General features: G+C 40.3%; 1 protein-coding gene across 2 annotated transcripts in view; it reads right to left on the bottom strand.

Moving 5' to 3' along the window:
* fy (fuzzy planar cell polarity protein-like protein) overlaps nt 1-11,617 on the bottom strand; it is a 36,763-nt gene extending 25,146 nt beyond the window's left edge. For both annotated transcript variants that reach the window (XM_070104423.1, XM_070104422.1), the window contains exons 1-4: nt 11,534-11,617; nt 8,602-8,723; nt 4,221-4,374; nt 1,065-1,187 (exon numbers count right to left, since the gene is read on the bottom strand). In XM_070104423.1, the coding sequence (XP_069960524.1) occupies nt 1,065-1,187; nt 4,221-4,374; nt 8,602-8,723; nt 11,534-11,617 (483 nt within the window). The remainder of the gene's footprint in view (nt 1-1,064; nt 1,188-4,220; nt 4,375-8,601; nt 8,724-11,533) is intronic.
* Between the last annotated feature and the right edge of the window lie 3,101 nt (nt 11,618-14,718).

The raw sequence follows: 14,718 nt of genomic DNA, 5'->3' as shown, positions 1-14,718 counted from the left end.
ATGTGTTCTGTTGAGGTTGGCAAGGAGATGTTTGAGGGGAGGGTTAATATCAGAGTTAAGTGTTCTATGTATGTAATAGGTGCAATAATAAGTATGGATGTTTTGTATGGTGAGTAGGTCGAGTGTTTTGAATATTGGTGGAGTGTGCTGCCTGTAGTGAGAATTTGTTATCATTCTAACTGCAGCCTTTTGTTGGGTAATTAGTGGTCTGAGATGGTTAGTTGTTGTTGAGCCCCATGCACAAATTCCATAGGTGAGATAGGGGTAAATAAGAGAGTGATAAAGGGCCAGGAGGGCTGACTGTGGAACATAGTACCGTATCTTCGATAGTATGCCTACAGTCTTGGAAATTTTCTTAGAAATTTGTTGTATATGTGTGTGAAATTTGAGTCTATTATCAAGGTGGATTCCTAAGAATTTTCCCTGTTAGCTTTGTGATAGGTGATCCATTTATCGTTATGTTAAGAGGTACATCTGTAGCTCTGTTACCAAACTGAATGAAGTAGGTTTTGTCAATGTTTAGTGTAAGTTTGTTAGTCCTCATCCAGGTAGATATTTTCTGTAATTCGGTGTTTACAGTATTGGCTAGCGTGACTGGGCTCGGGTGAGAGAAGACGTATGTAGTGTCATCTGCAAAAAGTGTGGGTTTGAGTAATTGCGAAGCATTTGGTAGGTCATTTATGTATAGGAGAAAGAGAAGAGGGCCAAGGACACTTCCCTGTGGGACACCAACTGTAATTGGTTGTGCGGAAGAGCTTGCCCCATTAGCGTACACATATTGGCTTCTGTTGCCGAGGTATGACTTGAGGTAGTTGAGGGAGTGCCCTCTTATACCATAATGTGACAATTTTACGTGGAGCAAGTCATGGTCAACTGTATCAAAAGCTTTACATAAGTCAATGAAGATCCCCAGTGGGACTTCTTTTTTCTCTATTGCAGTGTATATATGTTCTAGCATGTGTATATTAGCATCATTAGTATTTTTATTAGGCCTGAATCCAATTTCTACACTCTAAATTCTCTGCATAATTGCATTAAGCATAATTTTCAACTTAGTTTCTGACCTGCAAATTATGTTGCTCTGAGGGTATAAGGCACTCTGCACAGCCTGTCAAGTGGGAGAAACCATGGTGATCCTCACAACCCATTGCTCGGGACAGCAACTCATCCAGCAATACATAGCATGGCTGCAACATGAAACACATCAGATCACATTGTAGATCAACAAGACATATGCAACACTTGGGTATCTTTATTGCATAAATGTTTTGCCTACACAACAGGCTTCTCCAGTTGAATACTGGCAAATGTAACACTGGAGGTAGAAGCAGTAGTTTGAAGTGATCAGTCCCAAAGTCTACGTAGGTGGTCAGGTGTGCAAGCAAAACATTTTATCAATGAAAATACCTAGGTGTTACACATGTGTCTTATTCATCAACTTGTCACCATTGTATACCAATAATAAACGGTACTGTAATATTAAGTTCTGGAGAATGATTATTAAATTATTATATTAGTAATAATATAATAATTTAATAATCAGCCGGGATTGATGGGATAAAGATAGAAATGTTAAAAGCAGGTGGGGATATAGTTTTGGAGTGGTTGGTGCAATTATTTAATAAATGTATGGAAGAGGGTAAGGTACCTAGGGATTGGCAGAGAGCATGCATAGTTCCTTTGTATAAAGGCAAAGGGGATAAAAGAGAGTGCAAAAATTATAGGGGGATAAGTCTGTTGAGTGTACCTGGTAAAGTGTATGGTAGAGTTATAATTGAAAGAATTAAGAGTAAGACGGAGAATAGGATAGCAGATGAACAAGGAGGCTTTAGGAAAGGTAGGGGGTGTGTGGACCAGGTGTTTACAGTGAAACATATAAGTGAACAGTATTTAGATAAGGCTAAAGAGGTCTTTGTGGCATTTATGGATTTGGAAAAGGCGTATGACAGGGTGGATAGGGGGGCAATGTGGCAGATGTTGCAAGTGTATGGTGTAGGAGGTAGGTTACTGAAAGCAGTGAAGAGTTTTTACGAGGATAGTGAGGCTCAAGTTAGAGTATGTAGGAAAGAGGGAAATTTTTTCCCAGTAAAAGTAGGCCTTAGACAAGGATGTGTGATGTCACCGTGGTTGTTTAATATATTTATAGATGGGGTTGTAAGAGAAGTAAATGCGAGGGTCTTGGCAAGAGGCGTGGAGTTAAAAGATAAAGAATCACACACAAAGTGGGAGTTGTCACAGCTGCTCTTTGCTGATGACACTGTGCTCTTGGGAGATTCTGAAGAGAAGTTGCAGAGATTGGTGGATGAATTTGGTAGGGTGTGCAAAAGAAGAAAATTAAAGGTGAATACAGGAAAGAGTAAGGTTATGAGGATAACAAAAAGATTAGGTGATGAAAGATTGAATATCAGATTGGAGGGAGAGAGTATGGAGGAGGTGAACGTATTCAGATATTTGGGAGTGGACGTGTCAGCGGATGGGTCTATGAAAGATGAGGTGAATCATAGAATTGATGAGGGAAAAAGAGTGAGTGGTGCACTTAGGAGTCTGTGGAGACAAAGAACTTTGTCCTTGGAGGCAAAGAGGGGAATGTATGAGAGTATAGTTTTACCAACGCTCTTATATGGGTGTGAAGCGTGGGTGATGAATGTTGCAGCGAGGAGAAGGCTGGAGGCAGTGGAGATGTCATGTCTGAGGGCAATGTGTGGTGTGAATATAATGCAGAGAATTAGTAGTTTGGAAGTTAGGAGGAGGTGCGGGATTACCAAAACTGTTGTCCAGAGGGCTGAGGAAGGGTTGTTGAGGTGGTTCGGACATGTAGAGAGAATGGAGCGAAACAGAATGACTTCAAGAGTGTATCAGTCTGTAGTGGAAGGAAGGCGGGGTAGGGGTCGGCCTAGGAAGGGTTGGAGGGAGGGGGTAAAGGAGGTTTTGTGTGTGAGGGGCTTGGACTTCCAGCAGGCATGCGTGAGCGTGTTTGATAGGAGTGAATGGAGACAAATGGTTTTTAATACTTGACGTGCTGTTGGAGTGTGAGCAAAGTAACATTTATGAAGGGATTCAGGGAAACCGGCAGGCCGGACTTGAGTTCTGGAGATGGGAAGTACAGTGCCTGCACTCTGAAGGAGGGGTGTTAATGTTGCAGTTTAAAAACTGTAGTGTAAAGCACCCTTCTGGCAAGACAGTGATGGAGTGAATGATGGTGAAAGTTTTTCTTTTTCGGGCCACCCTGCCTTGGTGGGAATCGGCCGGTGTGATAATAAAAAAAAAAAAAAAAAAATAATTAGTAATAATAATAATATCCCAGTTGATCAGGTCCTGATCCACCATGAGGTCTGGTCATGGGCCAGGCCGTGGGGGCACTGACCCCCAAACCCCCTCCAGGTATAGGAGAAAGACACTTATAATGTTTTGGTTCAACTTGGACCATTTAACAAGTCCCAGCATGTGATTAGTTAGTGGTCCAAGTTGAGCCAAAACACCATCAGGAGTTTCTTTCTCTCATGTACGGGTTATTTGTGTATTGTTCCAGTCATGGTATTGTGACTTTTTGTTCTTTATTATTATTACATTCTTGGGTAAACACTGAACCTGTAGGGGTTATATAGCACTTGATGAATGGGAGGCAATCAAGTTCGATCCAAGGAACGTAAAGGTTCCTTTAATTCCCTACATCAAGAAGCCTTCACTGGCATCATGGCACTGAAGGATGAGATTTACTAAGCATGAATCAATGCACTATACAGTCTGCAAATAAAGACACTTCACTGGTTGGGAACCCCCTACCAAGCCAATGTAGTTACTCATTCAATAGCTAGCCAGAGCTTACAGTGTTTAACCTGACTGATCTAAAAATCTTTAGGCACCATTTTAACTTTAATCCAAACAAAGTATACAAGATTCTCACCAATTTGAAGCTAGTGCACTCGGCTCGCACACTGAGGACCATGGTTCAATTCCAGGTATGGGTGGAAACATTGGATGTATTTCCTTAAGACACTTGCTGTCCCTGTTCACCCATCAGTAAATAGGTACACGGTACCTGGGTGTTAGTCGACTAGTGTGGGTCACATCAGCAGGAAAAAATTACCCTAATTTGCCCAAAATGCTCTCCATATTCAGAGGCTTTCTATATAGTAGTATGTCACTGATGTCAGCTATGGTCTGTATAAGTTGTATCATGTATTGGTAGAAATAAAGATTATTGTTATTATTAAACTTACCCTGATGTCTCTCTTTAGTCGTTCAACATTGGTTGCTGATGTTAATGTTTCGAGCCCAAGAAGAAGAACTAGGGATGCAAACATTAAGTCCAATAAGGAGCCATCGCAACTGTCACCAACTGTTTCACTTCCTCGTATTAAAATTAGTCTGATACTATAGGGGGAAAAAAAATAGAATAAGTGTACACTGATGTTGCATCTGGTCCAAATTTCTGACTGACTGACCCACATGGGAAAAACATACAATGAATTTTACACATTATTATCAAGATACCTGCTTGAGAAGTACAGTACCAGTAAAGCATACAAAGAAGGAATGCACACAACTTCTGCTGGTACCAATTTCTAAGTGACTCCTGCTCTTAGTATTCTAAATTTATGTATATGTAGGTTGGTAGACAGCAACCGCCCAGAGAGGTACTACCGTCCTGCCAAGTGATTGTAAAACGAAAGCCTGTAATTGTTTTACATGATGGTAGGATTGCTGGTGTCTTTTTCTGTCTCAAACATGCAAGATTTCAGGTACATCTTGCTACTTCTACTTACACTTAGGTCACACTACACATACATGTACAAGCATATATATACACACCCCTCTGGGTTTTCTGCTATTTTCTTTCTAGTTCTTGTTCTTGTTTATTTCCTCTTATCTCCATGGGGAAGTGGAACAGAATTCTTCCTCCGTACGCCATGCGTGTTGTAAGAGGCGACTAAAATGCCGGGAGCAAGGGGCTAGTAACCCCTTCTCCTGTATAAATTACTAAATTTGAAAAGAGAAACTTTTGTTTTGATGCTTGAGTGAACACTAACCTTCGCTCTCATTCAAATATTTTATGATTATTTAATTGTGTTTAGTGCTTGTGGGACTGTGAAATAAGCTGCCATGGGCTCAAAGAAACTTGCTAGTGATACCCCTGTGGTAAAGAAAGTGAGAAACATTATAGATGTGAAGAAGGAAATAATACAGAAGTATGAGAGTGGTGCGAGACTTGTTGAGCTTGCCAGGATGTACAGAGGACTGAGGACAGTTATTTTGTGAGACAGAAACAGAGGACTGTGGACAGTTATTTTGTGAGACAGGGATCCAGTGACTCAAGCTGGTCCTAGTGGCATTAAAAGACAGAGAAGGGAAGCAACCCCAGAGAGGGCTTTGATACCCAAAGTCCTCATGGAGGGGGATTCCCCTTCCAAACACTAACCCCAACTCCCTCTCTCCTCCTCTCTATCTTCCAGATGCCATCACCAATCTTCAATAAAGTAAAAAATGTTATTTTCTATGTTCATTTAAATTTATTAATACATAATTGAACACTATATTTGTTGTGTATGTAAAACTATAATTAATCTCTATAAAATGTACTTTTGTTTAATAAATGTATGAAAGAGGGGAAGGTACCTAGGGATTGGCGGAGAGCATGCATAGTCCCTTCATATAAAGGGAAGGGGGACAAAAGAGATTGTAAAAATTATAGAGGAATAAGTTTATTGAGTACACCAGGAAAAGTGTACGGTAGGGTTATAATTGAAAGAATTAGAGGCAAGACATAATGTAGGATTGCGGATGAGCAAGGAGGTTTCAGAGTGGGTAGGGGATGTGTAGATCAAGTGTTTACATTGAAGCATATATGTGAACAGTATTTAGATAAAGGTAGGGAAGTTTTTATTGCATTTATGGATTTAGAAAAGGCATATGATAGAGTGGATAGGGGAGCAATGTGGCAGATGTTGCAAGTATATGGAATAGGTGGTAAGTTACTAAATGCTGTAAAGAGTTTTTATGAGGATAGTGAGGCTCAGGTTAGGGTGTGTAGAAGAGAGGGAGACTACTTCCTGGTAAAAGTAGGTCTTAGACAGGGATGTGTAATGTCACCATGGTTGTTTAATATATTTATAGATGGGGTTGTAAAAGAAGTAAATGCTAGGGTGTTCGGGAGAGGGGTGGGATTAAATTATGGGGAATCAAATTCAAAATGGGAATTAACACAGTTACTTTTTGCTGATGATACTGTGCTTATGGGAGATTCTAAAGAAAAATTGCAAAGGTTAGTGGATGAGTTTGGGAATGTGTGTAAAGGTAGAAAGTTGAAAGTGAACATAGAAAAGAGTAAGGTGATGAGGGTATCAAATGATTTAGATAAAGAAAAATTGGATATCAAATTGGGGAGGAGTATGGAAGAAGTGAATGTTCTCAGATACTTGGGAGTTGACGTGTCGGCGGATGGATTTATGAAGGATGAGGTTAATCATAGAATTGATGAGGGAAAAAAGGTGAGTGGTGCATTGAGGTACATGTGGAGTCAAAAAATGTTATCTATGGAGGCAAAGAAGGGAATGTATGAAAGTATAGTAGTACCAACACTCTTATATGGGTGTGAAGCTTGGGTGGTAAATGCAGAAGCGAGGAGACGGTTGGAGGCAGTGGAGATGTCCTGTCTAAGGGCAATGTGTGGTGTAAATATTATGCAGAAAATTCGGAGTGTGGAAATTAGGAGAAGGTGTGGAGTTAATAAAAGTATTAGTCAGAGGGCAGAAGAGGGGTTGTTGAGGTGGTTTGGTCATTTAGAGAGAATGGATCAAAGTAGAATGACATGGAAAGCATATAAATCTATAGGGGAAGGAAGGCGGGGTAGGGGTCGTCCTCGAAAGGGTTGGAGAGAGGGGGTAAAGGAGGTTTTGTGGGCAAGGGGCTTGGACTTCCAGCAAGTGTGTGTGAGCGTGTTAGATAGGAGTGAATGGAGACGAATGGTACTTGGGACTTGACGATCTGTTGGAGTGTGAGCAGGGTAATATTTAGTGAAGGGATTCAGGGAAACCGGTTATTTTCATATAGTCGGACTTGAGTCCTGGAAATGGGAAGTACAATGCCTGCGCTTTAAAGGAGGGGTTCGGGATATTGGCAGTTTGGAGGGATATGTTGTGTATCTTTATAGGTATATACTTCTAAACTGTTGTATTCTGAGCACGTCTGCAAAAACAGTGATAATGTGTGAGTGTGGTGAAAGTGTTGAATGATGATGAAAGCATTTTCTTTTTGGGGATTTTCTTTCTTTTTTGGGTCACCCTGCCTCGGTGGGTCACCCTGCCTCGGTGGGTCATCCTGCCTCGGTGGGTCACCCTGCCTCGGTGGGTCATCCTGCCTCGGTGGGTCACCCTGCCTCGGTGGGTCACCCTGCCTCGGAGGGAGACGGCCGACTTGTTGAGAGAGAGAGAGAAAAAAAAAAAAAAAAAAAAAAAAAAAAAAAAGTATTTTTGTGTGTGTATATTTTTGGGTTTCTGGAACGGATTAATTGTATTTCCATTATTTCTTATGGGAAATATTGCTTCGCTTTTCAGACTTTTTGAATTTAGAACTAACTCCTGGAACAGATTAAGTTCAATATTTGAGGTTCCACTGTATAGTACTATGTTCCATGAAACTAGTGTTAGTTTTTAGCTTGCCTAAAATTCATGTCTGCATAAATAACTTATTACAACTGTAACCAGAAATAAATATGTAAATATTTCATTTTTAATATAACTTGTTCAGCTATCAAAACTTTGTGGCCCAGTCCCTGGACCCATTATGTACCTCTGTAGTATTTTGACTACCACCCACACCATGGGCATTGGATGGACAATTTTTTTTTTTTTTTCAACAAGTCGGCCGTCTCCCACCGAGGCAGGGTGACCCAAAAAAGAAAATCCCCAATAAATAAATAAATAAAGCTATTAAATTAAAACTAACTGAAATGCTCTAGATAACCAGGGACTTGCCATTAATACTGTTAAATATTTTCCAATTTTGTAAAAAAAATGCATCATGGAAATAAAGTATTTACAGTAGAGTCTCTTATAAAGTTTATACAGCATGATTTTTCTCTAATGTGACTGAAGAAGCATGACCAAACTTGAATGTCATGTATCATGGAGGCATCATCATTTGCTATTAAATTTTGAATAGACTTTTATCAGTCATATATACAAAAAACACACACACTATGTAGAATAAAAAAAAAACTCAGTCTTCACAGGTAAAACATACCTATCATAAGTCTTCACAGGTATAATACCAGTATATTAATGGAAAACAAACCTATCATAAGTCTTCACAGGTATAATACCAGTATATTAATGGATAACAAACCTATCATAAGTCTTCACAGGTATAATACCAGTATATTAATGGATAACAAACCTATCATAAGTCTTCACAGGTATAATACCAGTATATTAATGGATAACAAACCTATCATAAGTCTTCACAGGTATAATACCAGTATATTAATGGATAACAAACCTATCATATATCTTCACAGGTATAATACAAGTTTATTAATGAATAACAGACTGATCATGATACATCTTCACAGGTATGATACAAGTTTATTAATGGATAACATACCTATCATGATATGTCTTCCATATGAGGTTAGCATTGTGTGTCCTTGTGGTGCAGAGAGTCACTCCATGAGACTCTCCAAATACGTGAATTCCATTTAAAGATCCAATTAAGGCATAAGCTGGCTGAAACAAAATTAATCATTTAATGGACTGACCTAAATTTTATTTTCAACTGCAGGTTTTCAAAAAAAAAGTTGATGCCCACATAAAAGTATATAGCTCAGGAAATTAATTATAATAGCTACTCTACTTTTCATTAAATATTTGACTGGAAAAATTAGGGCACTATTTAAAATTATAAATTTAATTAGGCTAGTCAATTTATTTGGCCTTCGCTATTATTATTATTATTACAATCAGAACTAAGCGCTACATACACAAGGGTCATACTGTATTAACCTAGAATATTATCATATTCAGCAACATGAGCTTAATGAGGATAACAAGATTATATGAAACTGTTTTAATATATACAGTGATACCTCAAGTTTCGTACTGCTTCCAACTCAAACAATTATGTATTTTTGGGGGTCTGAAATGGACTAATCTAATTTCCATTATTCCTTATGGGAACAAATTCTTTAGGTAACGGCACTCGAACAGCCTTCTGGAACTTATTATGTACGAAACTCTGGGTACCACTGTATGTGCAATGGGTCCCCCATTCTAATTTTAAACCCTGATGTTGGAGAGTCTTCAGTCTTGTGACTGAAATTAGTAGGTAGTGGGTACACCAGCACCCTAAAGTTCAACTTTGATTAAACATTATTATTATTATTATTATTATTATTATGTGAAAAAATAATTTGTAAAACTGACAAGTTGATTAACCCATAAACGGTCCAAGCAGATCTACGTTCACATGTGTAGTGCTACAAAAGTAGATTACGTTTTTTTTACATATTTTCACATATTTTTACACATTTTCAAATGCAAAAAAACAAAAAGAAGATCTACTTTTTTTACATACTTTCAAATGTTGAAAAAACGTATATATACGTTTGATCCGTTTACGGGTTAACAAGACACTTGTGCAATATTTGGGTATCTTCATATTGGAAAAGATTCACCACCCAGTAGTTTCTTCAGTCCCAGCCCGAGGGACTGATTACCTCAAACTCCTCCTCATCTTCCACCTTTCTCTGCAGTGGACCGATGGTGCCACTGGGTGGCAAAACATTTTCAGAATACAGATGCCCATATGTTGCATTAATGTTTCATTTATCATTATTATATTTAGGGAGAAGCATTAAACCAGTAGGGGCCATACAGCACCTGGGAAAATAAGAAGTAATCGGCAATTAGATACGATACATGAAGGGGTAATAGGTGTCGGGGGTAGCTCCAATTCCTTGAATGAAGAGCACTTCACCAGCATCTGAGCAGCTTCCCCCATCCCCTGGGTTCAATCCCTGACCAGGTGGAAACATTAGGCACGTTTCCTTACACCTGCTGTCACTGTTCACCTAGCAGTAAGTAGGTACCTGAGTGTTAGGCACTCCCTACCCCCAGGTTATCCTGGATGACTAACACTCCCTACCCCAGGTAGGGGTAGTGATAAGCTGAAGAATTAGACATGTACAACATCTGGGTATCTTCATTGCAGACGTTTCGCCCTCCAGTGCCTTTATCAATACAAAAGTGCAATTATCATACATAGATATATATGTATAAATTACATAACAGGATAACCCCCAAGTGACTTACAGTGGTACCTTGAGTTACAAACTTAATTCGTTCCAGAAGGCTGTTCGAGTGCCGATACAGAATGAATTTGTTCCCATAAGGAATAATGTAAATTAGATTTCTCAGTTTCAGACCCCCAAAAATACACTTGCCAAAATACACTCACATAATTATTTGAGTTGGGATTATTATTATTATTATTATTATTATTATAATCAAGGGGGAAGCGCTAAACCTGGAGGATTATACAGCGCCTGGGGGGGATGTGGAAGGCATTCAGGCTTAATTCGGGGAACTTGAGCACAGATCCAATTCCCTAAATCAAGAGCCCCTCACCAACATCAAGGAACCTTCCTTGAGGGGAGAGAATTGGGAGCTGTAAGTAACTATTTGGGAATCTTGTAATAATATCTTATTTCTCTGACTTGGGTTATCCTAAGTAATCTACACACGTTGCTATGTATGATAATTTATATAACTGTATTTATGTGTACCTGTACCTGAATAAATGTACTTAAATTCAAGGACGTAAGTTCTACCGTCTTCCAATTACGCCCTTATATTTACATTAATAAAGCCACTGGAAGGTGAAACGCGCAGGTGTTGTACGTGTGTTTAATTCTTCAATTTATGTGTACCTGTATCTAAATGTATTTATGTGTAGTTCTTAAATAATGTGTAAGTCTTACGATCAATCGACTCAAATGCATCGAATAATTAAGTGATTTTGTGTTACTATTGTATTAAACTACATTTTTTGTATGTCTCATAAATAATAATTAATTTATAATATACTAAAAAATAAATTAATATATAATATATTAAATAATAATATGCTAAATAATAAATTTACTAATAATATATAAATATATAAATAATAAATTATATATTAAATATGTATAATAAAAATAGTGCAATAATAAATTTATATAACTCAAAAGCACTAAATCCGCAAGGGCCACACACCACCCGTTTTAAAAAAAGGTGATCAACTTTGATCCATGGAAGTGGAGGAGCATCATTATTATCAAAGCCAAGCGCTAAACCCACTAGGAGTGGAGGAATAGCTCTAATTCCCTGGATCAAGACCCTTAAGTTAACACACGTTCATTCAGAAATACACAAATAGTTCAGTGTAGTGCGTGTAGATAGACACTGCTTATTTTCCCTCCCCAGCGTCACTAAATCCCCCACTAGACAGTACCCATGCCCCAGGGGAGCTTATAATGGGGTATGGGGGCACGTACAGGCTTGCCGTGGCCGGTGTGACGTACAAATAAAGGAACACCACTGGTGGCTGAGAGACCCACTAGTGTACACGAGGCCGCCATCTTGGTGTTTATTACTGACTCTCAGGGATCACAACTCTACATGCAAACACACAAGCAAACATGCAAACACACAAGCAAACAAACACACAAGCAAACACACAAGCAAACATGCAAACATACAAACACACAAGCAAACATGCAAACATACAAACACACAAGCAAACATGCAAACACACAAGCAAACATGCAAACACAAGGAAACATGCAAACACACAAGCAAACATACAAACACACAAGCAAACATGCAAACACACAAGCAAACATACAAACACACAAGCAAACATGCAAACACACAAGCAAACATACAAACACACATGCAAACACAAGGAAACATGCAAACACACAAGCAAACATGCAAACACACAAGCAAACATGCATGCAAACATGCAAACACACAAGCAAACATGCAAACACACAAGCAAACATGCATGTAAACATGCAAACATACAAGCAAACATGCAAACACACAAGCAAACATGCAAACACCCAAGCAAACATGCATGCAAACATGCAAACACAAGCAAACATGCATGCAAACATGCAAACATAAGCAAACATGCAAACACACAAGCAAACACTCGGGGATCACAACTCTACAACACAAGCAAACATGCTTGTGGCAACGTCTCGCTTTCTAGGAGCTTTATCAAGCCATTACAAACAATACATGTATGTATAATGTTGGCCAAGACCAGGGTCCTGGCACGGGTCTTAATCTTGAGATGACCCGTCTTTGGCTCCCGAAGAATTGATTCTTCACCGTTGCAGCATAAGTTGCTCAGGCACTGTTCTGGACAGTTCAGTTAGTGTGCCTCATAAGCAACTGTGTTGTAGTACTGAGATTACTTCATCTCTGTTGTTTCCTGAGCTAGGGACTGGGCTCTGTCCGCTCTGGGAATCTGCAAATTCATGGCATCCACGGTCTCCTCCTCAGGAGTGTGCTGACCATCTGCCGGAATATGCTTTGTTTTCCCGTCGAGTTGATTGTGTTGCAAATATTATCCGTGAATGTCTTGATGAGTGTTAGGAGGTCCTCCCTGTTGAGGGCCTGCGTTGTAGGTGGGTTCGAAGCAGTGGATATTATCTGGGCTGTTGTGATTTGTGGGGACTGAGGGTTGTATTTCTTCACTGTGCACACTGTGGCCTGTTCCTGTGTCCCAAGTTTGGTGCAGCCATAGCCAGGGAAACATGCATAGTGGCTGTGCCTGGTAAGGAGTGCCTGTGTTGCCGTGTTATGGCCTGTGGGGGCTGGTGTAGTGCCGTGTGCTGATTGCGTTGCCCAGAAGTTCCCTGATGGTGCCGCTTGTTCTTTATGCTTTTGTTTCTTCGGTGAGGTAGTGAGGGAGGATACTCCTGTCCATGACGCCTGGTTGAGTCTTCAATTCAATTCAAAGTTTATTCTCTATAAAGATTACAATGTTGAATTTACAGAATTCAAGGGACGGAAATTCCTGGGCATTGAGTTGGGTTGCCTGATGAGAGTTCTGCAGTATGGCAGGATTCTCTGCACCCATCGTCTGCTGAGGGTGATGCTCTGCCGTAGCCTGCTGTCTCGTCGTTGGCGTCTTCCAGGCCTCACGAATTCTAGTGAGCCTCTCGGGGCATCGAAGGTTCCCGGCATGGTGTTTCTGCCTGCAGTTCAGGCATCGTGGAGTGGGTGGCGAAGCATTCTTCAGCTTGGTGATGCATTCCTCGGTAGGGTGGGGCTGGCTGCAGACACCGCAGATTACTCTGTTCGGACAGAGTGCACACAGGTGTCCGTAACGCTGGCACTTGAAACAGCAAACTAGTTCTGCCGTGAAGGTCCTGACATCGTATCTGCCCCAAGAACCGAGGTCCAGCTGGGATGGCAGCGGTCATACATGCTGAATGAGGACCTGCCGGGTTGGTGCGTTGCCTGCCGACTTTGCCTCGAGACGTTGAGCTGACACCACACTGGGGTGAGCTGCTACTGCCTCGATGGGCATCATCAGCGGGTACCGCATCACTACACCCTTGGTGATCTGCCGAGAATCCAGTTCCTCCAGGGTGAAGGAGCGGTGTGTCTCCGCGACTCTCCGAGTCAGTATTGGTTCTCCCCTCAGATTGAACCATATCTTGAACCTCAGTTTGTGCCGTGTTTCCAGGTGTGTAACCACGCCATAGTGGGTTTTGTGTTCCCCATAAGCCTTTACCTTGAATCTGGAAGGTGATTTGAGCTGGTTTACCTGCTCCTTGGAGGGACGGCGTGTCTTACTGTTCACGTTGATCCATCCTTCCGTATTCTCTGGCTGCATGGTTAGGCTTGTCAGAACTGGAGACTTTTCCTCTGATGACACGGAGTGGTCTCGCAACTTCTTCGCTAGGATTGCGCCCCACATTTTTAAATCCGAGTCGTCCATTTTTATATCCAAGTCATCTGTCGTGTCCCTGGAACATCGTGACCTCAATAAAATTGAGAAAAATAAAATCAGACGTCTTCTTCGAAACCTAACATTTTTTTTTCGAAAACTCTTGTTTATAAATCATTTTAGTTCATTTCTTATTTGTAATTCAATTTAATTTCCATGTTGAAGGCCCCCCCCCCCAAGCCTAAAGTGCCCCGGCTCACCCCCCCCCCCAGGTCTAAATCCGGCCCTGATCAAAACTAAGCACTAAACCCACAAGTTTAAGTTTAATATGTTTATTATGCACCCCATACCCATCCTGTGGGCGGTAGTCAAAAGATTACAGAGGTACATAATGGGTCCAGGGACTGGGCCTCAAAGTTTTGATAGCTGAGCAAGTCACAGAGAGATGTGAAATATGTAAGTCCATCATCAAGGAGACGGTTTTCAACACAAGTCCATGGACATTCTTCATTAGAATTTTTTTTTATATTTTATTGAAAAACGCAATACATAGTTATACATGTAGACAATGTAAGCAATGAAACGTATCCATTATATATAACAAAAGAAAACTCCACATTCCCTACCGTAGCACTAAACTTATACATAAGAACTAAACTAAAGACAGCCCACAGCTTCATATACAGGTGGGTTTATTACATCCAAAATTGCAACCATAAACACAATATGCAATATAACCCAAAGAATGTCACAGGTATTGACATTTTACAT

Source organism: Cherax quadricarinatus, chromosome 92, assembly GCF_038502225.1.
Source record: "Cherax quadricarinatus isolate ZL_2023a chromosome 92, ASM3850222v1, whole genome shotgun sequence".
NCBI classification, from domain to species: Eukaryota; Metazoa; Arthropoda; class Malacostraca; order Decapoda; family Parastacidae; genus Cherax; species Cherax quadricarinatus.
Note: the sequence above shows the minus strand (reverse complement) of the source record. Positions and strands in the feature narration are given on the sequence as shown.